The following is a 26,761-nucleotide window of genomic DNA, read 5'->3' on the forward strand; positions in this document are numbered from 1 at the left end:
TAACAGAGTGGAACTTACTAAACCTGTGGACACCTGGACAACAAAGAATATTTTTGACTAAGAGGATGAAGCAACACATGTCTTAGCTAAGACAATCTAAAGCTGATTTTGTTTGATTTAATCAAACTTTGTGAAGACCTGACATATTTCAGAAACATTTTAACAACAAATGGAATCAAACACCACAGATATCGAATGAAATATATATTTATTTTTAAGTGCACTTGCAAAATTAAGTATTTTTATTGCTAAAGCCATCAAATTACATTTTTTAAATCAAGTGAAACATTTCAGACAAATCATTCAAGATTATAAATGAATAGCACATCTTTTTAAAAAGAGATTAAAGCTAATAGATTTGATTTGACTGAAATGCCTGTAAACTACCTGCAGCCAAATGTAACAGTGTGCAGTCAGATATACTCTGGACGCACTACAAATCTAAAACTGTAGTCATCAGGACAGGGGTTAGGCAGACTCATAGTGCTGTTATTTGGAATCACTGCCATGGTGTTTTTGAAGTCTTGGACATGAAAGACATTGTTTTGATTCTTACAGGTGAGAATCAACCTGTTGCTGAAGTGAATGGTGTTAGTGTAACTGTTCTGATTATCTTCTGTGAACAGCCTTGCAACAGGAACAGAATTACATGAAACACCATTGCTAGAGCATTCCTGAACAGAAAGAAAAACCCAGGCTTTCCATAAAACCCTTTGCTCTCTGTAAAGAGCACTAGGGTGTACAGGAGTGTAGAAGTTTTGGATTCTGTTACTTTGTTCAGGGTATGGGTATCTGAAGCTGGTAACATTGATAACTAGACTCCACTCATTAGCAGTGTAGATTCTGGGTAGATAATTATTACTAATGTTGTACATTTTACTCTTGATCTTAGAGAAAGAAAGAGCATTGAACTGAAAACCTCTGAGCAGACCATTTAGGTACAGTTTCTCATGATTCTGGTAGAGAACACTTGAGGAAAACTGTATTTCATACAGTTTATCCACTGGGATCAAGAGGAAGCGGATGTGATTCAGGAGGCTGGCCTGTTGTTCTGAACTAATTTCATCACCTTTGTCTTGGATCCATCTCTCCAGAGCTTCAAGAAGTAAAGCTTCATCCTTCACAACCAGGTCTGAGCGCTGCAGCAGAGCGTCCATCATGTGAAAGGAGATGGTGCTCCACACCGGAGAGCTTATGAGGAACTCACAGTTCCAGGAAAGATACTGAAGGACATTCTCCTGCAGAACAAGGTCACCTGTACGGACGCCATACTCGTACATGGATACCTGTGTCTGAAAGTTGTTGTCTTCAGGTAAGAGTAAAGTGAAGACCCTGCCAACATCCTCCATAAGTTTCTTCACTCCAAAGATAAATGCCAGCTGATGGAGACATTGAGCCGATTTGATGGAAACCTCAATTTGACGTGTGTACAAATACCTGAAAAAAATAGATCAGATACTGAGTGTCTAACACGGATTTATACCCTGTTGAAAAATCCACCATAAACCAGCATAAATTCCATGGTTTATGGTTTATGTTGGCTAGTGCTAGTTTAGTGCTGGTCTATATTCATGCTGGTTCACCAGCATAGTATTGCAGGGTTGAGTGTGAGTTGTCTGTATGCAAACAGTGTTTTAGGGACAAACATTGTCTTGCAATTGGCTTGCATATTTCTATATGTAACAAATTAATTAGTTAAAGGAAAGCCAAAATAAGATTAAAACATGAAGGAGAACTGAAAATTTGGTAACACTTTCTAATATGTATAGTGTAATAAAGCACAAATAATTAGCAAACAATTAGTTTATAATTAATTAATTCTTTATGAACTGTAGTTAATACATTAGTTGACTATATACAAATAGTGAGTTCACCATTCATTGTTACTGTAAATAACAAATTATTATTGTTTAATTAGCTCATATGTAAAGAGTTAGATAATGCTTTAACAACTTATTAACAGTGAATAGTTAGTTCACAGAAAATATGAAAATTACATTAAAGTGCTTTAAACAAACCTGTATTAGACATTAATTGCATTCCTATCCAGTGTCCCTTAAAATGTTTACAAATACATTAAACACACACACACACACACACACACACACACACACACACACACACACACACACACACACACACAGGGTGTGTGTGAGTCAAAACAAACTGTATATTCTTTCCCCTAAACCTACCCCTAATCCTTACTGATATATTTTAACAAGAGTTATTCATATTGATATTTGTAAGTTATTCATATTGAAGACTTTATTTATTTACTTATTTATTTTTAAGTGTTTATGTTTAGCTTTGGGGATATGCTTAAAGTATTTTTAAACATTTTAATGAACTCTTACAGTTTTTTTACAATCGTTAGGACACATTTCTCAATACTTAGGCCACTTTTTCAAAACTCTTCACACAGTTCTCCTAACCAACTTTCATCTTGGCACAGCAGTTCATTTCACATTCAAAATGCACTAAATCTACCAAAACACTTCATTCATGTCTCAAATCAACTCATTCTTCCAGAACACTAGCAAAGGTTTTCACCCAGCAAACACACTTTGTCAGTCATAAAACATGACCTAAAAACACTAACATCAGGTATCATTATACAATGTTTTCTTTTGTAAAATTTCTTAACAAAACAAGAATAACACTGTATATTGTTTATAATTCACTGCAGTTTGTTACATGAACCTTGTTTACATAACAGTACAAAATTATTCCAAAGTTTTCCTCTTTGAATGGATAATAATGAAATTGAAAAACGAATGCTTGTGTAGGTGTTCAGTTTCATCTAATTGCTTTGATAGTATTTGATTTTTTAGATTCAGCATATATTTCATTACAATATTACTGTAGAAATGTAGCAAATTGCTGTCTTATTCAGTTTTGTATTGTGTTATTGTTTTGAACATAAGTCTAACAGTTTTGAAAACAGTATGTAAGCATGTGCAAATTGGCCTGTAACATACAAAGAGATTTGGCGGTTGTTGTGTCTGAGTGAGAAAAGAATTCATGAAATTTGAGAGATGTAGTCATTGAATGCATTTTGTGCCAAAGCAATGATAATTGATCCTCAGTTTAGCCCACAAAGACTTCTGTTGTGCTCACTGTGTGAAGAGTTTTGCAAAAGTGACCTAAGTATTGAGAAATGTGTCCTAGCGTCTGTAAAAAACTGTAATAATAATAATGCAAACATTGTAAACATAGCATTATTTAACTCTTTACATATGAGCTAATTAAACATGAACACTTGCCAAATAAAGTGCCCAACTAAAGGGAACAGACTTCAAAAAGACTTCAATACATTTTATACATGTACCATATGTTTCTGCTCATCTATTCTCTTTTTTCTGTTCTTGTTTTTGCTCTCATCTTCAGTGACTTGTTAACATTAGGTGTTCATCACTAATGGTCAATCGTCACTTTACTTAAAGGGGTGGTTGATTATGATTTCACTTATTTTTAACTTTAGTTAGTGTGTAATGTTGCTGTTTGAGCATAAACAACATTTGCAAAGTTAAATGCAAAGGGACATTTTAATTTTATTCTATGTTTAAGGACTACAACAAATGGCTGGTAGGGACTACAACAAGCTTCTTCCCGGGTTAGTGACATTTAACTTTACTTAATCATCACCACAATCGTAACGTGAATCTTATGTGAAAATATTATTGATTTTTGTCATTGTGAAGCTGCATTCAAAATCTATTTGGCTCAAAAATTTGAAGAGGCGTGTGCCCCCTCGGTTTTGAAAGTGCACGACACCTCTGCTGTGGTGCGGAGTTCGGGCAGCGCGGGTGTGTGAAGACCGCGAGAGGCTTCCCGAGGCGGTGGTGCTGGAGCATAGTGACAGGTGGGACGAACAGCTCGGTGCCGTGCCCCTGGGATGAGGTGGGGTGGCTGCCGTCCAAGAGGGAGCGGAGGAGTCGCCGCCGTTCACCTGCTGCCGTCCGCCATGAAGGGGAGGAGCAGGGAACAGGGGACTCGCTGCCGGCTGCCCTCAGTCGGAGGAGCCATCGCCGGCCGACAGGGGGCGGAGGAGGATCGAGCCGTCCACGGAGCGTCCAGTACCATCGCATGGCACCGCGAGGAAGAGCCTCCCGTCTGGCTGAGGACCGAGCGGCAGTGTGTCTGGGAACCGGACCAAGAAATTTTTTTTTCTCTCTCTTTTTCCTCTCTCCCCTCTCTCGTTCTGTCGCTCCCCTTGCTTCCGTCCCCTTTCTCTCGTCTTGTCTGTCCTTACCCCCAGGTGCTGCGGCTGCCGAGACAGGCCCCGGGGGGGGAGGACAGCGCAGTCTCGGGAGTACCCCCCGGCCTGCGAGGGGCGATGGGGGTATGTGACGAGCAGGGCGGGTGAGAGCCGTGAGGGTACGGCGTGAGGCCGGTGACGCGAGTGATAATGAGCATCACCTGCGAGGCACGCCGGTCTCGAGTCTCTCACGGAGGAGCTCCGGGAGCATAAAAGGAGGAGCGGCGATAGTGAAGGACGAGAGAGGACCAGGCCTGGACTTTATTTTATGTTTTATTATGTTTGTGTGGCTGGCAGATGTCCCCGAGGGTCTGCTGGCATTACGTTCGTTTCGTATTTACTTATTTTGAATTAAAGTTTTGTTGAATGTTCGCCGGTTCCTGCCTCCTTCTTCCCGTATATACGAACTGTGTTACATTCAGCAAGTGAAGTGAAATGGTCTTCAGAAATTTACCTGAGAAAAGCAGAGACATGAGGATGGCATGTCTGGCTGACATCCACTGTGAGGTTTCTGGACTCCTTTGTTATGTTTAGTTCTGGATAAATCAAGAGAATCAAACGGTGCACACAAAACTCCAACTCTGCCTCTTCAGAGAGGTCTCGTACATTAATGCTGAAATCACAACCATCTCCACTGTCAAAGAGAAGATCAAGATCATCAGACAAACCCATACTGTTATCCACAGAGAACTGACGATTGCTGGTTATGTTTGGACCTGCAAAGAATATATAATAAAACAGATTAAAATTATATAACTAATAGGGTAACACTTTATTATAATGTTCAGTTATAAGTCATTTTTAAGTTAACAATGAACTAATCATTTACAAAAATGACTATACATTCATAAATGATTGATAAGTGATATGCTAACATTTTATGAATGTTTTGTTAAAGGGTTAGTTCACCCAAAAATGAAAGTTCTGTCATTTATTACTCACCCTCATGTCGTTCCAAGCCCATAAGACATTTGTTCATCTTCGGAACACAAATTAAGATATTTATGATCAAATCCGATGACTCGGTGACAGTGGTGTATAAAGTACTCGAAATCCATACTTGAGTAAAAGTATAGATATCTTACCAGAAAATGACTTTGGTAGAAGGTAAAGTCACTGTTTAGAATGTTACTTGAGTTTTGTGCTTAAGTATGAAAAGTATGTTTTTTTTTTAAAACATACTTAAATATTGAAAGTAAAGTACAAGTAAATGCAAAATACAAAAGGAGCAAAAAATATTATTAAAAATTGTTCTATACACAGTTTGAGCAGCAAGATTGTGTTCAGTTTTAACTCTCTTACATTTTGTTTCTTTGAATCAAAAAAATGGCTAAATGTTTATTGTAATTTTTAATTATAAAAAATACTAATATACACTGATCGTTCATGTCAATTCATAGTGCATTATAACTAATGTAAGAGACAACTTTAAAATGTTAAAATGTAAATGTTGAAATTAAAAATGAACAATACTTATTAACCTTATTTATTTAATATTACAAATGGACTCTTATTGTAAAATGTTTCCATTTCATATAAATCCAAACAGTCATGCTTAAAAATTACCATCTTTACACACAAAGGCATAACATGGGTCTATTATATGTATACTTTCTATATTAGAAAACTTGATGATTATCTAATCAAAATATGTGTTACAGTGCCGATAAAAATAAAAGAATTGAAATTGAATACATTTCTGATTTATGTTTCTGTCGCTGTATGATGAGAATACAGTTAAAATATGCAGCTTTGCTGGATAATGAACGCAAAACAGTGAACAAATTGATATAAACTTATGCAAATAGATGGTAACAATCGTGACATTAAAACAGTTGGTGTTTTTTTCACATTGTTTTAACCGCTTGAGTTACTACTTATGTTAGAATCCTCTCAGCCTCGATGGCAAACATAGCCTACTACTGTTTTCCACTAATGCAGCATTTATTCAACAAACTAATAACTTTATAATGATATGAAAACATGTACTGTATATACTGTATAACATACCGTTTTGTTATCCCTTTTATGTCCGTTTTTGAAGTGTTCCGCTCTGTGCAGTGCGCAGCCTCACGTCACGTGTCAAAACAAACTCTTCGAGACATCAGTGATAGTTTTTATTTCGCCTCAAAAGGCCGCTCTCCAACTGTATTATGACTGCGCACTCTTCTCAGCCACTCCAGCAATGGACGCAACCCGGAAAATGAAGTCAACAAAGTTGTGTGAACATTTGTTTGCACATGCATGCTTGCGGTCTGTGTTCTTCCTACTTTATTTTGTAGTAAGTAACGAGGGCTAACGAGAGAGTAAGCTGAGGGCTCGGCGGCGGCGGCGGCTGGAGCTGAGGGCTCGGCGGCGGCGGCTGGAGCTGAGGGCTCGGCGGCGGCGGCGGCTGGAGCTGAGGGCTCGGCGGCGGCGGCGGCTGGAGCTGAGGGCTCGGCGGCGGCGGCGGCTGGAGCTGAGGGCTCGGCGGCGGCGGCGGCTGGAGCTGAGGGCTGAGGAGTGCGAGTCCAGCATGGTACAGGCAGGAAGTTCGCTGGAGGGGTATGCGGAGGAAGACGGTGGCTGACTGACTGGCCCGGCCAACCGTGTTTCTGGATGGACTAGAGACAAACACCCATCCTGAACCCAATCAACATAGAATTTGGAGTCATTTAACCACAAAATGGAATTCATAGTTTCTCTTAAGGAGAAACGATAATCAGGTTCACCAAAACAGATAGTGTCGTCGTCTAGTCCATCCAGAAACAGGGAGATCAAACATGCTTCAGGCCAGTCAGACAAAAAAGCAAGCTCAACGAACTCCTCCACATACCTCTCCAGCGAACGACCAACCTGGAGAAGCCCGATGATTTTCTCAGCCGCTGTCATCGTTTTGGGAGGCATGGGAGAAGCTGGAGCCCGGGAGATGAAGGAAGCTTCCATTCTTTTCTGTGGAAATCCAGTAGGTTTAACGGTCCGTTCTTCTGTTACGGTTGCTGGTGTAGAGATGAGGCAGATACGGATTTCCACAATAACATCCAATACTTTAATAAACAAAAGGCAGGAAACACCAAACACAAGCATAACACAACAGAGAACGGACCAGGAGTGCAGGGAGTGAGTGCCATATAAAGGGAGTGATGATAATAGAGTCCAGGTGCAGGTGATGAGTGATGATGAGGAGCTGACGAGGGAAGTGAGTGCAGGTGACGAAACAGGAGGATCATGGGAATTAGAGTCCAGGGAACAAGGGATCTGTGACATCCACCACTCCTATTATGATTTATTTTTTATTTATTTATTTTTTTTATGAACCTGCCATTCAGTCTTTCTTACTTTGAGATACATTATATTTTATTGACCAAAGAATTGCAGATCTGATGACACATTGAAGTGGTTGGCATTAATGGTTACCTCTGACCATGACTGTTTACATAATATGAAAAAATGAGCTTTTCATTCTGCCTTTCTTAATATGTCTTTAAAGGGCACATTTTGGACAGAACCGAACAATATTCATTTTATTTTAATATCTATTCTTATTGGTCAGTTTAATAATGAGTGGATCCTATTTTGAGTGGATCCTAGTGGACTCTATTCATGCAGTCAATAAATTATAAATAATTATAAATTACTCTTGGACTGCAGTTATTTTAAATGAATGTACAGTTAATACGGAAAGTATTCAGACCCCCTTAAATTTTTCACTCTTTGTTATATTGCAGCCATTTGCTAAAATCATTTAAGTTCAATTTTTTTTTCATTAATGTACACACAGCACCCCATGTTGACAGAAAAACACAGAATTGTTGACATTTTTGCAGATTTATTAAAACAGAAAAACTGAAATATCACATGGTCCTAAGTATTCAGACCCTTTGCTCAGTATTTAGTAGAAGCACCCTTTTGATCTAATACAGCCATGAGTCTTTTTGGGAAAGATGCAACAAGTTTTTCACACCTGGATTTGGGGATCCTCTGCCATTCCTCCTTGCAGATCCTCTCCAGTTCTGTCAGGTTGGATGGTAAAGGTTGGTGGACAGCCATTTTTAGGTCTCTCCAGAGATGCTCAATTGGGTTTAAGTCAGGGCTCTGGCTGGGCCATTCTAGAACAGTCACGGAGTTGTTGTGAAGCCACTCCTTCTTTATTTTAGCTGTGTGCTTAGGGTCATTGTCTTGTTGGAAGGTAAACCTTCGGCCCAGTCTGAGGTCCTGAGCACTCTGGAGAAGGTTTTCGTCCAGGATATCCCTGTACTTGGCCGCATTCATCTTTCCCTCAATTGCAACCAGTCGTTCTGTCCCTGCAGCTGAAAAACACCCCCACAGCATGATGCTGCCACCACCATGCTTCACTGTTGGGACTGTATTGGACAGGTCTTGAGGAGTGCCTGGTTTTCTCCACACATATCGCTTAGAATTGAGGCCAAAATGTTCTTTCTTGGTCTCATCAGACCAGAGAATCTTATTTATCACCATCTTGGAGTCCTTTTTTTTTTTTTTTAGCAAACTCCATACGGGCTTTCATGTGTCTTGCACTGAGGATAATAAAGCCCCGACTGATGGAGGGATGCAGTGATGTTTGACTTTCTACAACTTTCTCCCATCTCTCGACTGCATCTCTGGAGCTCAGCCACAGTGATCTTTGGGTTCTTCTTTACCTCTCTCACCAAGGCTCTTCTCTCCCAGTAGCTCAGTTTGGCCGGACGACCAGCTCTAGGAAGGGTTCTGGTCATCCCTAACGTCTTCCATTTAAGGATTATGTAGGCCACTGTGCTCTTAGGAACCTTAAGTGCAGCAGAAATTTTTTTGTAACCATGGCCAGATCTGTGCCTTGCCACAATTCTGTCTCTGAGCTCTTCAGGCAGTTCCTTTGACCTCATGATTCTCATTTGCTCTGACATGCACTGTGAGCTGTAAGGTCTTATATAGACAGGTGTGTGGCTTTCCTAATCAAGTCCAATCAGTATAATCAAACACAGATGGACTCAAATGAAGGTGTAGAACCATCTCAAGGATGATCAGAAGAAATGGACAGCACCTGAGTTAAATATATGAGTGTCACAGCAAAGGGTCTGAATACTTAGGACCATGTGATATTTCAGTTTTTCTTTTTTAATAAATCTGCAAAAATGTCAACAATTCTGTGTTTTTCTGTCAATATGGGGTGCTGTGTGTACATTAATGAGGAAAAAACTTGAACTTAAATGATTTTAGCAAATGGCTGCAATATAACAAAGAGTGAAAAAATTAAGGGGGTCTGAATACTTTCAGTACCCACTGTATAATAAAATATAAACTGTATATTATTTGTATATAACTGTTATTTATTTATTTTTAAAAGAAAACACTGGTCACGATAAGCAACAGGTTCATGAAATATTGGTAACACTTTACTCAAAGCGTTTATATAAAATGCATTATAAAAGGTATTCATAATATACATTATAATGCATTATATTTGTTCATAAATAATTGTAATCAAAAGTAAAATGCATTATAATTTTCAGCAGATATCTTGGTACACCTGAAATTGGTTGTCACGTTTCCGCCCATTGCTGCTTTCTTCCACTCCCTACCAGAGTTCTCTGTTTCACCATTAAGACTTTTTCATTGCACACACATCACTTCACTCTGGACTACATTTCCCACAATCCCTCAGCTAGGCACTGATCACACTCACACCTGTTTCCCATCAGGTTCCCTTTATAAGCTACACTTCTCAGCCTACGTCCACATGAAGCAGGACCTTACCCTATCCGCTCTTTTTTTATCTCAAAAAATATCTGCATCCACACGAAACCATTAAAATGACTCAAAACTATGTAGTACGCATGCCAGACCAGTATGTGGTGCTGTAATTCTGCCACAGAGATGCACTTAAAGCAGCGAATAAGACTTGGAGCATGCGCATAAACCTTGCGCACTGTATACGTAGCCCTGAAGTATCAGCAGAGATCGAGTCAACTAGATCATCCTTTGTGAAGACATCATCAACACGAGAGCCAGTGCCACAGTTCCTCAACAGACCGTCCATACCGGCGTGATGAATACGATCCTCAACTGGACACGACCACAACGCAGCCCTGAAGTATCAGCAGAGATCGAGTCAACTGGATCATCCATTGTGAAGGCCTCATCGACACGACAGCCAGTAGCACAGTTCCTCAACAGACCTTCCATACCGGCGTGATGAATACGATCCTCAACTGGATGGAACTGAAATAAATACTTTGATTGTTGCAATCCTATCAGACTTATGATAGCAACCTGATTGTAACAAAGCACTGTTCGCCAGAGGAGAACTGGCCCCCCGACTAAGCCTGGTTTCTCCCAAGGTTTTTTTTTTCTCCATTTTAACACCTATTTGCCACTTGTTTGCCACCTGATGTCACCTGATGGAGTTTGGGTTCCTTGCCGCTGTCGCCTTTGGCTTGCTTAGTTGGGGACACTTGACATTTGATATTCAATAGTATTCTTGACATTTATTCAACAGTGCTTCTGATCTGCCTGCATTGACACTATTATTTAAGAGCTGCTGTGCAGCCAAATTATGTACCAGTTATCAATGTAAAGCTGCTTTGACACAATCTGCATTGTAAAAAGCGCTATATAAATAAAGGTGACTTGACTTGACTATACAAACTATAGTAAAGCTTAGAAATAGCAATTTATTTGGGCTCAGTAGCTTCTGCAGCACAAACGCAAGCATCTAGAGTCTGCTATTGTTGTTGTTGCTGTTTTGTGCTGTTAGCAGTGTCTGAGTAAGGTTGACACGTGAGGTGATGACATCTTCGTTTCAGAAAATATACGGATACGCTGTCCACACGAAAATGCAAAGATGGCGTTTTCAGATTTATCCACTCTGGGACCCGGTTTCAAAAAATGGTGGTTTCACCTTCTGAAAATGCCGGATCCGTGTGTACGAAACGCCTATCCGATACAAAATTTGTACGTATTCACAAAAACGCATCTCCGTGTGGACAGGGCCTGAGTACACACATTGCTGAGTATTGTTTTGGCTTTCGTTTGTATCATGTGTTTTTCCTCGTTGTTGGCTTATTTCCTAGTAAATGTCTTTCCGTGTTCTGCCTTTCTGTGTTTTGACCCTGGACTTACTCCTTGTTTTTGCTTGTTTGCTGCCTGCCCTGACCATTGCCTGTATTTTTGACTACTTCTTGCCTTGCCTCTTCTGATTCGGTTTGCTGGTGTTTGACATCCTGCCTGTTTGACTTTGCTCTCTTTTAATAAAGCTTGCTTTTGGATCTACCATCCTATTGCCTCGATCGCCAGTCCCAGGTGAAAAAAAAAAAGTATACTTAAAGTGCTTTTTTTTCCCGCACTAATTTTGTACTTAATATACTAAAAATTCTTCTTTAGTACTACTTAAGATCATCTTAAGAACATCTATGTGTACTCAACTGTGCTATTTTGAGACAGCATGAAATATGAACTAAAATGTGCTTTTAATATACTATGTATTTAAAAAACATACTTCGCTACCACTTGTAGTACACTATGGGTTCAGATGTACTATAAGTGGTATCTAAATACATTTTTTTTAAATACAAAGATAGTATATTAAAAGCATATTTTAATTCATATTTCATGCTGTCTCAAAATAGCACAGTTGAGTACACTTAGATGTTCTTAAGTACCGCAACCCTCCTCTGTTCTGTCAGGGGAACCCGCCATCAGACATCAAGGGCTGGCATCAAGGATGGAGGATCCACTGCTGGTGCCAGTATGCACAGCTGGTATCCCTAGATCCACTCCTTTTAACCCTTCTGCTCCTGAGATAATTCCTCTGTCCTCTACTGCCCCTATACTGGGGGTCGCTCTACGGTGTATCTGGACCACGTATACCACAGCAGAATCTCCAGAGGTGGCAGCTGATGCTGCAGAACCTTTGGAGGTAACAGCGGCTACTGCAATTTCTCTAGAGGTGGTGGCTTATACCGTAAAACTTCACAAAGCAGTAGCACTTGCTTCAGCTCCTTGCGCGGTGCTAGCGTCCAGTGATACACTCCCAGCCGATGAACTCTTGTCCTATCTTTATCCAGCCATACAGGCTGTATTGGAACTTTCTGACTGTCTAGTTAGCCATGGAGGCCATCTGTAAACTCTCCTCTTGTCTCGACCCCGCCAGAGAGGCTGTTCACGAACTCACTGTGTTCCCTGCTCTATGGACTATTTTTATGATTCACCTGTCCCGCCGTGGGGGTTCATAAGCCCGTCTGATCTGCAATGGTGGTCATTTGCTCCACCAAGGGGGTTCTTAAGCCCGTCTGATCTGCAATGGTGGTCATCTGCTCCGCCATGGGGGTTCTTAAGCCCGTCTGATCTGCAGTGGTGGTCATTTGCCCCGCCGTGGGGGTTCATAAGCCCATCCGATCTGCAATGGTGGTCATCTGCTCCGCCATGGGGGTTCTTAAGCCCGTCTGATCTGCAATGTCAAACAGGCAGGATGTCAAATACCACCAAACAGAATCAGAAGAGGCAAGGCAAGGAGTAGTCAAAAATACATGCAATGGTCAGGGCAGGCAGCAAACAAGCAAAAACAAGGAGTGAGTCCAGGGTCAAAACACAGATAGACAAGGCAGAACCCGGAAAGACATCTACTAGGGAATAAGCCAACAACAGGGAAAAACACAGGATACAAACAAAAGCCAAAACAATACTTAGCAACGTGTGTCTGAGGGAGTGCAGCTTATAAAGGGAACCTGATGGGAAACAGGTGTGAGTGTGATCAGTGCCTAGCTGAGGGATTGTGGGAAATGTAGTCCAGAGTGAAAATACTGGGGGGGGTTGGGGGGACAACGGACAACGGGCGGCGCACATATGCATGCGCTGAACGCGTCTTTCCCATGGTCTTTCCGTGCTCATGGGCAAAGGAGTTTCTCTGAAAGGCTCACGCGAGACTGAACGGAACGTGGGAAATGAAGTATACCCGGGCCTTAACACCTCTAAATTGTAATGGACTGGAGCTCACGTTCACATCGGGAACACGGGAGCACCGCAATGCGACCGCAAAAGGCACTTTCACTTTCACGATCAAAGTGCACGCCACTGATAAGCTTTGTAAATGCAGTATTACAGTATACAGATACCAATTAAACGCACAGATCTCCTCTCGGTTTCAAAGGGATAGTTCACCAAAAAATGAAAATTTTATGTTTATCTGCTTACCCCCAGCGCATCCAAGATGTAGGTGTCTTTGTTTCTTAAGTAGAACACAAATGATGATTTTTAACTGCAAGTTAACTGCAAGTCAGTCTGCCGTTGTCAGAGCGTGATCAGACCAAACGAATCGAGTGATGAATGCCGTTGGACATAGTGGTGTATTAGAGGTAAAAAGTGATATAAATACTGTTCGGTTTCTCGCACAAACCGATCGTTTCTTGTCTTAGGACATCAATGTGTCGTCACGAGCTGCAAGGTTTAATTTGGACTTGTCTAAGCAAGTTTTATTTACTCTTATTGTAGAAGTTCCCATCCACTAGCATTATTTGACTGACAGACAGCAACGGTTGGAGTTAAAATCATCATTTGTGTTCTACTGAAGAAACAAAGTCACCTACATCTTGGATGCCCTGGGGGTAAGCAGATAAACATCAAATTTTCATTTTTGGGTGAACTATCCCTTTAATGGCCATTCGGATATTTATAAAAGTCCACATTGGTATTTGCAGATGAAAAATAATACAGATAACATTAAATATATATTTTCTATCAGTTTGAACTGATTATTAGTCACTCAAACCTCTCAGCGTCTGTTGCACATATCCGCCATGTTTTGTAGTTTTTTTTAACACTTTTTACTCGTGTTTGAAATTCTTTACTGAATCCTCATCCAAAGCGCAATGGGTTGTGGGCAATATTATCCTTTATAGTGTGCACGGATCCACACTTCGAAAATCTACCGGAAATAGTAGACCATCCGGGGACTTTTGGCATACTCTTTTCAACATACTATGCTTTGGGACACACTTATTTTAATCTTACATACTATTTAGGATGGATAGTATGGACATTGGGACGCAGGGTGAGAGTTTTCTGAGCAGTCTCCTTCCTGGTTCCGATCTCTACCTTGTCTTGCATTTCTCATTTCGTTCATGGAGTTTTATGTTTGTTTGGACTGATAATTTGTGCTTTGACTCTCTGCCTGGTTTTGGACTATGACTGTGGATTGTATTTTTTCATTAAAATTACACATGGATCTTCCACCATCAAACTTTCAGGAAACAATAACTGGAATGACATCTTATATACTGTTATATCTAGAAAATACTTGCTTTAATTGTTTTTTTGTTTGCAATGTGTCAGGAAAGAATTCTGCCAATAGCGCTGTAGTGATGGGAAAACAAGGCTTTCTGAAGCGTTTCAGGCTTTAATCAAATTGTGCCGAAAAATGGTTCATTACTCAAAGCTTTTAACACAGTGTACATTAGCGACATCTGGTGGTCAGACTTGTTTTCTGCACCATATCTAAATCTTGTCTTGAATCAGTTCTAATCTGATCTAATCTAAATTAATTTGTGACAATGAGACCACAACTCATGTCATGTGTAGCCTGGTCAACAGATTCACATATTGATTAATGATATAAAATAAACAATGATGTGATCATAACTGACATCAGTAGTTAAAAAAATATTTTGGGTGAGCTGTTTAACCCTTATGTTCTATTCAGGGTCTCTGAGACTCCAGCAATAAAATGTGATTAAATGCGTTTTCCTTTTATGCATCAGGTGAAGCGGCAATTTTTTTTTCAAACCAGCTGTCTTGACTTTCCGATACTGCATGGCGTTCGAAGCTTCAAACGTCATCAATCACATGGTATTGTCATTTCGATACAAGCATCTGTACAGTGTGTGATGAAAACTGCATCGGAGCATTGGAGCCCTGGTATCAACTGTCCCATCACTAGTGCTATGTGGAAGTGAAGTCACTGGCTGAGGCCCCAGTTACACTACTGCGTTTTCATTTTAAAAGGCATTTTCTGACGTTTTTTTTTTTTTTTTTTTTCATTTTCCGACACATCACAAACACCTGACAAATATCTAGCAAGCTAAATATCTGGAGCGTGAACATAACCGTATTAAGGACTCAAAGGCCACGTTCACACAACAGCAGAATACAGTTGTCAGTCCTGTATTTGAGTCCTTAATACGGTTGCGTTCACACGCAGTACGGTTATTATGGGAGTGACAACCGCATTCTATAACCGAACTCACACCTGTACATTTTCAGGACTCACAACAGCATTCTCGGAATATTCACGCTGTGTGAACGGAACAGGACTGGACAACTAGTTATCTGTTAGGTCATACAGTGCAAGAGTGCCGGTGTTTTGTGTGTGGTTTCGCTTTCGATAACTTACAGTGACAGAGATGTGAGCTGTGCGTCGTCTTATGGTGTTAAATCCAGTCACTGTTCTCCACCGGAGCGGCTCATGTCTGTTTTGTGTTTCTTTTCAAATGCCGTCATGCGCGAGATGTTGCAAAGGACGTAACACGCGTGTGCAGCGGTTAAAGACTCCGGCTAACGCGCATTTACATGCTGCTGTTGGTTAGGCTACTCAAGTTTTGATGGATGAACTCACGGTTCAGTTAGTCTCTTGTCATGTGAAAAGTGATAATACTTTTCAGTTTTATGGATGTCGCCATCTTTAATATTACGTTGGTCACTGTCGTCATGGTTACTAGTAAGAGAATACGGGCTTGACACTCGCTGCACATTCATACAGACAGTGTTCCAAACACTACTGAAAGTTGCTGTGTGAAAGAGACATTTTGAGACTCACACCTGTAAAGTAAATGCGGTATTCTGCTGCTGTGTGAACGTGGCCGTAGAGTGAACGACTTCAGGACTCCACAGCAAGTTATGTAGTCTGAACAGCACAGCGGTCGTGTAGTGTACGGAGATTGTTTCTAACAATGCCTGCTTGTGCTCACCGGTGGACTGTTGCATGAACATGACGTTAGAATGTAAAACTTCTTGAAAATATGTTTAGCAGATGTTTGTAGACAGTTTTCCAGATTTAACAGTCCTGAATATGTAGGTGTCCTGTCTTATCATTCCTCTATCTGTTTGAAATCCATTCTGTGTTTCTGCTTGTTCATACACAAAAATACAAATGGATATTACAAATTTATAAAAGACTATATCCCATCTCGTATTCTGATAATTTATCAATAATGTTATTTAATAATAATATAGATAACGTGCCATGTTTGCTGAGTTCTCGCATTTAGGCTTTGACCAGCAGATGTCACTAGAGTGTCACACCCTTCCGCTCCGTTGCTTTGCACATGCGTAGAAACTAAGTCATCATTACGAGAAAATAATTCATTATTATGAGAAAGTTTCTTATTATTACAAGATTTTGTATCTGAATATTATAACATATCAACTCAGGGGTTCCCAAACACATTACTGGAGCTTCCCCAACACTGCATGTTTTCCATGTCTCCGTAATCAAACCCACCTGATTCAGATCATCGGCTCATTAGTCGAGACTCCAAGACATGAAATGGGTGTGTCAGACAAAGGAGACATGCAAGATGTGCAGTGCTGGGGAGGCTCCAGGAATGTGTTTGGGAACCTCTATATTAACTCATTATAATGAGATAGATTCTCATTATGAGATACTAAGTCATAATTACAAGAAAGTTTCTCATTATTATGACATACTAAGTCATTATTTTGAGAAACTTTCTCAATATAATGAGATACTAATTATGAGAAAGTGTCCCATTATTATGACTTACAGAATTATATTTTTTACTCAACTGTGGTGAAAACGGGCTTCCATATCCATTGTATCATTAGGTGATGCTTATAAGAAAAAGTCTGGCGTTGCAAGATGATGTCACACCTTTCAAAGATAAATCTCAGCAGCTGCTTTACTATTGTGAAAGATCAATCTACAAACAGTTATGATTTTGAAATAAGATATTGGTAAATCTTCATGCTAAAATAACACTAAAACAAAATCATCATATTCATGCTAAGAATAGTTTGACTAACTTAAAATCAGCCAAATTTATTTTATATTCTAGCTTTTCATTGTTTTAACATTTGTGTTAACACATGGCTGCAAAAAACCTGCAACTTAAAGGGACTGAATTTCATCGATAACTTCAATCTTTTCTGGAGTCAGAGACAAATGTTCATTCATGATGGCCTGCACCCAAACAAACTGGGTGCAAGAGTGCTAAAGGACAATATCTACTTCTGCCTCCATCATCCTTCAGCAGTGTGTGCAAATCCACTCAACCTGAATGGCACAAACACACCTGGACAGAGTACAACTGACCACAGGACTTAATTTCAGCACCTGAATGGACATGCGGTTGACACATCCCACAAGGTCAATGATAACACCACGCAGCCACAACACCCACTGCTCACGGACACAATCCTGACTGAGCCCTGCCCACAGAGCTCACCGATAGACCGTGACGTGTTAGAACTACTCCAAGATTCAGCACCCAATGACGACTTTCGGGTAAACAGCCAGGGAAGCCAGGACAACATATTACAGCCTCCGGTAACACCAGAGCAACAGCCTCTCTCACCGGACATGTTATCCCTCTCTCCAGCATCCCCTCTTCTGTGCTTCTCAGAGAAAATGGAAGAACTAGTGTATGCTAGAACCAAACTCTCCCACTCTTTTGCTGCGAGCCCCCAGATATCAACAAAAAAGCGAGCCCCGAAACCACCAAAGCCTGTGGGCCCAGCTCGGCCTCCCCCACCTCCCTCGGCCACCCTCCTCCATCTGTTCTAGGTGAACCAAAAACAACCGATAACAGCTCTCAGTGATGTGTGTCGGGTCCCCGCTATGATAACAGTGACTTTGTCAAATGTTTACAGAACAAGCGGGAACCCAGTGTGCCTGTTGCTTTCTCTATTTCTGTTTTATTACGTTATAGAAAGCCCAAGGCCTTCTCAAACCATTTGGCAAACCCATTTAATCTTCTGCCTATTACACGTCAAACTAAGATTACTGTAGAGACAGAAAGTAAGACTGTTAAGTTAGCACTTTTAAACATCCGTTCACTTAAAAATAAATCACTTCTAGTCAATGACTTAATAACCACAAACAACCTAGATGTTATGCTTCTAAATGAAACATGGCTTGAAGACAGTTGCAGTGCAACAATCCTGAATGAAACAGCCCTTCCTAATTTTACTTTTATGAATGTCTGCAGAGCTGTTAGGAGAGGTGGAGGTGTAGCTGCTCTATTAAAAGATATCTATCAATGCAAGCAAGTGTCATTCGGTGATTACTTGTCTTTCAAATACTTGGGTATTGTGTTAAAAGGTGCTCCTCACATTCTACTTATAGTTATTTACAGGCCTCCAAAATACTCTCCAGCCTTTGTGGAGGACTTTACAGAACTGTTATCAGAAATTTCCTCAGAGTTTGACTGCTTTGCTATTACTGGGGATTTTAACATCCACATAGAAAATGCAGAATCCAATATGGCAAAATAAATCCTAACAGTTTTGAATACTTTTGATCTGACTCAGCATGTACATGGACCTACACACAATCGTGGACACACTCTGGATTTAATTATTAGCAAGGGTCTAAACATTTCATCCATTGTCATTAAGGATGTAGCACTATCTGACCATTTCTGTATTTTCTTTGATATTAATCTTTCCAACTGTTGAAGCTAAATCTCGGTCAAAAAGCGATGCTTAAATGAGAATACTAGTGCACTGTTTATGAAGGCTATATCTTTAACACCAAGCATATCTGCAGGCTCTGTTGATTTTCTCCTTGATTCTTTTAACTCAAAAGTACAGAATGTTATTGATAACATTGCTCCTGTGAAAGTCAGGAAGAAAAGTGGCAGACAAAAAGCACAGTGGAGAAACTCAACAGCAGTGCAAAATATGAAAAGACAATGCAGAAAAGCTGAGCACATATGGCGAAAGACAAAACTTGAAATCCATTATAACATCTATAAAGATATCATTCATGCTTTCAATGTGGAACTAGGCAAAGCAAGTTAGACCTTCTTCTCAAATATTATAAAGAACTTAAACAACACCCGCACTCTTTTTGCTACTGTAGAGAGACAAAAAAAAAACCCCAAGTCAGATTCCCAGTGAAATGCTCTCAGACAGCAAATGTTGTGAGTTTGCTTCTTTCTTCTCTGAGAAAATTAATAATATCATAAAGGTGATCAGCACATCCTTGAGCTGCAGTGGGGTAAAACAGATCAGATCACAACCTCTGATCTGTTTCAGAGGTTAGTGGCTATTATGTCTGTTTTCGAAGCAATTGATGGTAAAATTTTGGAAGAAACAGTACAGCACCTTAAAACATCAACCTGCGCCCTTGACACACTTCCCACATCTTTTTTCAAAAGCGTGTTTAACTGTTTAGAAGCAGATCTCCTAGAAGTGGTAAATGCCTCACTTCTCTCTGGGACTTTTCCAAAATCCCTGAAAACTGTAGTTGTTAAGCCCCTCCTGAAAAAGAGCAATCTGGATAACACCACATTAAACAACTACAGACCAATCTTCCTTTCATAGGCAAGATCATTGAAAAAGTTGTTTTCAATCAGCTGAACAAGTTCTTAAGCTTGAATGGATATTTTGACAACTTCAATCTGGTTTCCAACTGCATCACAGCACAGAGACAGCGCTCATAAAGATAATAAATGATATTCGCCTAAACACAGATACAGGTAAATTATCAGTGCTGGTTCTACTCGACCTCAGTGCTGCATTTGACACTGTTGATCACAACATACTTCTTGACAGGCTGGAAAAATGGGTTGGGCTTTCTGGGATGGTCCTTAAATGGTTCAGGTCATACTTAGAAGGGAGAGGTTATTATGTGAGTATCGGTGACCATAAATCTGAGTGGACATCCATGACATGCGGAGTCCCTCAAGGTTCAATACTTGCACCCCTCCTGTTCAACCTATATATGCTGCCACTGAGCCAAGTAATGAGAAAGAACCAAATTGCATATCACAGCTATGCAGATGACACCCAGATTTACCTAGCCCTATCACCTAATGACTACAGCCCATTGACTCCCTGTGCCAATGCATTGATGAAATTAAAAATTGGATGTGCCTAAACTTCCTTCAGTTAAACAAAGACAAAACTGAAGTCATTGTGTTTGGAAACAAAGATGAAGTTCTCAAAGTGAACACATACCTTCACTCTAGGGGTCAAACAATTAAAAATCAAGTCAGGAATCTTGGTGTGATTTTGGAGTCAGACCTGAGTTTCAGTAGCCATGTAAAGACAATAACTAAATCAGCATATTATCATCTCAAAAATATTTCAAGAATTAGATGCTTTGTCTCCAGTCAAGACTTAGAGAAACTTGTCCATGCTTTCATCACCAGCAGGGTGGATTATTGTAATGGGCTCCTCACTGGCCTTCCCAAAAAGACCATAAGACAACTGCAGCTTGTACAGAACGCTGCTGCCAGGATACTGAGCAGAACCCGAAAACATGACCACATCACACCAGTCCTCAGGTCCTTGCACTGGCTTCCAGTTGCATTTAGAATTGATTTTAAAGTACTGTTACTTGTTTATAAATCACTTAATGGTCTAGGACCTCAATACATTTCAGATATGCTCATAGAATATAAACCTAACAGATCACTCAGATCATCAGGATCCAGTCACTTAAAAAAAACCAAGGGTTCACTCAAAGCAAGGAGAGTCTGCTTTTAGCTGTTACGCCAGCTGTAGCTGGAACCAGCTTCCAGAAGAGATCAGATGTGCTCCATCAGTAGCCACATTCAAATCCAGACTCAAAACACATCTTTTTATCTATGCATTTGCTGATTGAGCACTGTGCTATGTCCGAACTGTTTGCACTTTATTTTATACATATCTTTTTATTCTTTTAATTCCTTTTCCTGTTTTTATTTCATTTTTAATGCATTTTATATCTTTTATATATCATCTTGTTATTTATGACTTTTAATGCATTTTAAATATTGTTGTCTGGTTGAAAGAGCTGGGAGAATTAGGAAGAAAGCATTTGTGCTTATGGATAGATCCGTGTAGATCCACTCTGACGGACAAAAAAAAAAAAAAAAAAAAAAAAAACTTCCTGAAACTTCCTAGCTCTTCCATCCAGATAGCAAATTTCTCTCTTTTTACTGTTATTTCTATTCCTTATGTTCTATTTTTTATTCTTCTTCTTTATGTAAAATACTTTGAATTACCATTGTGTATAAAATGTGCTATACAAATAAAATTGCCTTGCCTTGCCTAATTTCACTGTAAATTATTAACTACAGTAATTTATTGTAAAATAATACTCTTTAATCCTGTAAATTCCTAGCAATTTTTTTACAGTGTAACTAAAACTTGTAAATAACTTATAACTGAACATTATTATAAAGTGTTATGAATTATGGAAATACAAATGTGCAGCTTCAAATATATCTGGAATTTCTTACCAGTCTCACAGATCACTCCTGCATCCTCTTTATGTGAGCAGTCAGTAACACCCCAGCCTTTGAAGCTGCATTCAGACAATGAGCTCTCCGAGCCTTTACAGTTCATGTCATCCAGCCATATTGGACCAGAACCTAAAAAAATAAGACAATTATTGTTAACACAGTATGTAACAATCAAATTCACTCCCAAACGTTGCACTGAGGATCTTATACCTTCACCATATTGTCCTCCAGGCGTAACTATTATCGCTTCAGGAAAACCCATCTGACGACACACCACTTGTGCTTCGGCGAGTTCCCATTCGTCATCACAAACTGTGCCCCACTGTCCATCATAATAGATCTCCACACGACCAGATGAAGGATGATCCCCCACCAATCTTATGCTGCCCTCCTGTGTTGGCTGCTTTGGTTGGCCATCTTCATCCAGTGACAAAAGTTTAAAGGTGATGTATGAAACTTTTTTGTCTGTACTAAAGCATAAAAATACCATAATTTGTTGCAGATATTTATGAAACATGCTCTTGTTTCTCTGAAAAACGATGCTACAGCCATGTGAGTTTCAGGTCGAAATGTCTGTTTTTGTTTTGGTCTGTTTGATCCCACACGCTGCCGATTTACTCAATGATATTTTGACACCCCTGGTTGCCAGTTGGTGGAAAACACTGGTATTGTAGCCATGGAAGCCAGCAAACAATTGTCAAGGACTAGGTAATGCAGATTTATTAGCTTATCAACTTACAATGTAAAGCTTGTCGCCTTCAATTGTGGATGGAGGGACAGCAGTGAGAAAAAAAATTAACTCATTTAGTTGAAATTGACAATAAATGTCAATATTTTATACTGTTTATTTATACTTACACTATACCCCTACCATGTATGTCATCTTTCATTTTAATGTGTAACATTATCTGAGCGACGCAAATGTCAGTGCTGCAGGTGTTGCCAGTCATGAGATTAATGAAATGCTGCTCAAGTTACTGTCAGAAGAATAAATTGACTGATATCATTTTATTTGGTTTATTTTTACACTATATTTATTATGAATAACCATTTATTTTCTCTACAGTATAATGCTATCTCGTCATTGCACTCAAACACGGAGGATATGACTCTTTTAAGATGATCAAACCAGTTAATTTTGAATAATCATCTGTGGGCTGGAAATATTCATTTAAACAACCTTAATTTGATCTAATTAGTGATTATTGCATCGTAAAGTAAGTTGATGAAAAATGCAGTCTCCCCCAAAACCTCCTTAAAACTGCAGTGATCTAAAAAACGCAGTTTGAAATCATTGGTGTTTGCGACATCACAAACTGTAACCAATCATGTCAACATGCTGATGGGCTTTCATTAACTTTTACCGCTCTGAGGCAAGGGAGTCTCAGGAGAAGCCAGGATATATTTTTTCTGTTGATATGAAAAATTGGGTAGATTTAGCAATATAGCGGTTGTATGATGTATAGTATGATGTTATGATGAACTTTGTCCACTGATGTTTTGAGCTGTTCAAAGCGTATCTAAGGATACTGATTTTTAGAAGGCAGTCTGACTCTTACATGACAAACGTGGTTTGTGTATCATTAGCAACACATTATTAGCTCTGTGCTAACATAGTCAAGCAAAAGGCTAATCATATTAATTACGGTTATGTGTCTGACGTTGTAAAAAATTATACCATTGTGCAGCGTTTACCTATGTAGGTTGACCGAGTGGATCTCTGAGCTCATGCAAGTGAGTGGAGGTGGGGCTAATTATCATATTTATATATCCGCAAATAGTAAATGAAGCAAGGGTTCATTTAGGGTATAGTTACATTCAAGCTACTGTATTTTAAGGCTTTTTTTTCACAGGAAAAAACATCTACATATGTAGTTTTGGTGATCATAGATGAGTTTTAAGGGATAAAATTATTGACTACAGAGGGACTTTAAGCTTTGTCTAATTCTAATGCTATTTAAAGTGATATGTTGTTTGTATTTTATTATTGCAGTTCTGCAATGAAATAAGGTGATCAGAAGTATTGTGCATACACATACATGGCTTGTGTGCTCTTCTTTAAATCATGAAATATGCATTTTTTCTTTGTTTCACAATACTCAGTTAATGATTGTAAACTGAGATTGGTGTCTTTAGAAAAACTATCTGTTCTGAATTTTACATAAATAAATCACATCAATCCCATGGGCACAGCCATTGATACAGGCTGCAGTTTTTTTTTTTTTTTTTTTTTCTCAGCTTTTTCAAATGTGGAAGTGTGATAAAGGCTTATAGCACTCATTCCTGTTGCATGTCCTCAATCTGCCAACCTGCATGAACATTGAGTCTGAGGAGGAGGGGAGAGGGCAAACAACACTCCAGTATTTGGAATTTGGACTGTAGTACCCATTTCAACTGATAACTGTCAATATTACATACTGCATCTATTAGATATTTGACTGAAAAACTGATCAGAAAATGTTTTTAAAATGGCCAGTAAAATGTCCTTTAACTAATGCTAAATGTTGTTGCAACAGGAAGACATAATTGGTTGTAAAATTCCAATAGAGCGCTGCATGTTTAGGACTCAGCTGTAAAATGTTGTAGATTACATTGAACATAAAAATGTTGCAAGGTTTACAAATATATTTGTTCCATTGTATTATTTTTTTTTTATATAAAATTCATGAAAATGCTATAAATACAAATACTACAAATATTACAAAGATTGTCTCTTAAATAAAATAAAATAAAATAAAAATAGAAAAGGGTTGTTTACTTACCAAACAGCGTCCAATGTTGTGCTGAAACATGAAGAAACAGTAGAGGCCATAGAAGATACATAATTCTTCTCTTACTGAAAATTTTGCAAATAGCAGAGACATGAATACAATTCTCAACTGAATGAGTTATAAAACATCTTGCCATTCTTTAAATAATGACCAAATCAGGTCAAATATTCAGAAACTAGGATAAAACATTGTGTAATCACATTTAAAGGCTACCAACATTTTTGTCCCACGAAAATGCTAAATTTGAGAAGTTTCATTACTGCAGCATTTCAATTTAAACTTGATGTCTGTCAGCACATCTGGGTTAAGGTTAGTGTAAGAAAAATAAATTATTTAGTTGATTTTGTCACACAAACTTTGCCCTGTTGTTCCGTCCGTGCTGCTTCAGATCCTTGTCATGCAATCCAACATGGGAAGAATGAGATAAACACAAAGTGGAATGCTTGTGGTATTGGTCAGATACACAGTTTATATACTCTTCTTGTTATGCATATTCATTTGATATAGAACAAAGGCTTTCAGAATTGATTGGATAAACAAATGAACATTATCAGAAGGCCTCCTACTTCCACTTACCATATATGTAGATGTTTTTACCCCTTTTCAAGGCCATATGTGTCAACAGTTAGATAAAAAAACAAAACAAAAAAAAACATATTGGAGAATGAACACAGTTAGTGCTCTAGCAAAGCAAACCATATACTAAGAGCATGATAGTGAAGAGCGAGCATATCAACTCCTAGGCGATTGCATCAGGGATAAGAATAGTGGGCATGTTCTCTGCAGAAGCGAAGAGGTCCACTTCTGCTATCCTGAAAATTCTCCATATCATTAGAAGTGTAACATCCACTCTCTGTAGACTAAACCTCTCTTGATAACATGTCTGGTGGCAGGTGGCAGGGAACAAATGGACAGGAGATGATGGTCGGCCCAAAGAATACTCCTCGCCAGCTTCTGTAAGGGCTGTGAATTGATGACACCTTGGCAATTTATATATGCTACACAGCAAAATCCCCATTGTTAAATTAACACAGGGGTAGGCAAGTTCGGTCCTAGAGAGCCGCTGTCCTGCTGAGTTTAGCTCCAACCTTAATCAAAAAACCTGAACAAGCTAATCAAGCTCTTCAGGATTACTAAGGCTATAGGCAGCTGAAGGTTTTTTTTCAGGGTTGGAGCTAAACTCTGCAGGACAGCGGCTCTCTAGGACCGAACTTGCCTACCCTTAAATTAACACCACCCCACTGTTTACTATACAGTGTTAAAAGAACACTGAAGAATTACATAATTAAGTGATTAATTTAGTGATGATTGAGTATTAGTGATGAACACTTGCTGTTAACAAGCAGAATCAATGAAACAACAACAAAACACATGTTTTGTTTGTTTTTTTTTAATATGGAACGAGACTGTATAGTGATGACGGAATGGTAACGGCGGTGCTGATTGTCTGAACCCGTATAGAATCTCACCAATTCATTGGCTGATGGTGCAGACTCCTCCTCAGCAGCGCTATGCCCCTCACTCTTAATACAGTGAATGCGCCAACTGCTCCTCAGATTTTCTACCAAAGAAGCCCCCCTCGGCAGCGAGCGGAGCATGGCAGCGATCGCAGCATCTCATTCCCTATTCAGAGAACAAGGGTTGCACAGGTAACCAGAGACGTTCTCTTTTATAGGTTCACTCAATGCTGCGTAGCGATGACACAATAGGAACGATATACCACACATGCCAAGTTAAGTGCTGCCAGATCTGGCCCAAAGAGCTCTTTGAGAGATCTTGTGCTTAGAGACAGCAGAATCAAAAGCATACAAACAAATGAGACAACTTGTGCCACTGTATACACCTTTAAAGTCTGAACAGGGCAGAGCAAATGAAGCCTTTCCTCCTCCATGGAGGAAAAGGGAGGAGGACAGAAAGAATTAAGCCCGACCACTTGAGAGCAAAATGACGTGGACAAAACATTGAAGGACATAACCAGGCCTGGGTTGCAGAAACGGCTTCACATGACCCAGGGGAAACTTCATGCGAGGCCCCACAGAATCAGCCTGCAGAATCCCCACATGCTTGAGAGTGGCTAATTCCAACAAAAGCACCATACTGAGAGTCAGAATCCGGTCAGGAACTGACTCCAAAGGTTTGAAAAGAGGGTTCCAATAACCCCTCCAAAACAACCAACAAATCCCAGGTGGGGACACTAACAGGATGTGCAGGCCTCAAGCATCTAACTCCATGCTTAAACAAAGAGAACAGACGGTGTCTACCTAAGGGGACCTCGGCTGACCCCGATGGGT

General features: G+C 39.6%; 2 protein-coding genes across 4 annotated transcripts in view; one reads left to right on the forward strand and one right to left on the reverse strand.

The window, feature by feature from the left end:
* LOC125280859 (gastrula zinc finger protein XlCGF57.1-like) overlaps positions 1-26,761 on the forward strand; it is a 1,316,469-nt gene that overhangs the window by 168,975 nt on the left and 1,120,733 nt on the right. The gene's annotated exons all lie outside the window — the stretch shown is intronic.
* LOC125242968 (galectin-3-binding protein A-like) lies at positions 192-24,947 on the reverse strand. 3 transcript variants are annotated; one of them, XM_048152122.1, is made up of 6 exons: positions 24,827-24,947; positions 24,462-24,535; positions 21,910-22,169; positions 21,697-21,828; positions 4,713-4,974; positions 192-1,437 (listed from the first exon to the last, which is right to left on the reverse strand). In XM_048152122.1, the coding sequence occupies exons 2-6, from the start codon at positions 24,509-24,511 to the stop codon at positions 414-416; spliced, it is 1,728 nt and encodes a 575-aa protein (XP_048008079.1). In that variant the 5' UTR covers positions 24,512-24,535; positions 24,827-24,947; the 3' UTR covers positions 192-413. The 3 variants fall into 3 exon arrangements, with proteins under 3 accessions (XP_048008079.1, XP_048008088.1, XP_048008072.1); XM_048152131.1 differs by having other exon boundaries at positions 21,910-22,116; positions 24,827-24,946; XM_048152115.1 differs by having other exon boundaries at positions 21,910-22,116; positions 24,462-24,926.

The sequence above is a fragment of the Megalobrama amblycephala genome, linkage group LG1 (genome assembly GCF_018812025.1).
Source record: "Megalobrama amblycephala isolate DHTTF-2021 linkage group LG1, ASM1881202v1, whole genome shotgun sequence".
Taxonomy (NCBI): domain Eukaryota; kingdom Metazoa; phylum Chordata; class Actinopteri; order Cypriniformes; family Xenocyprididae; genus Megalobrama; species Megalobrama amblycephala.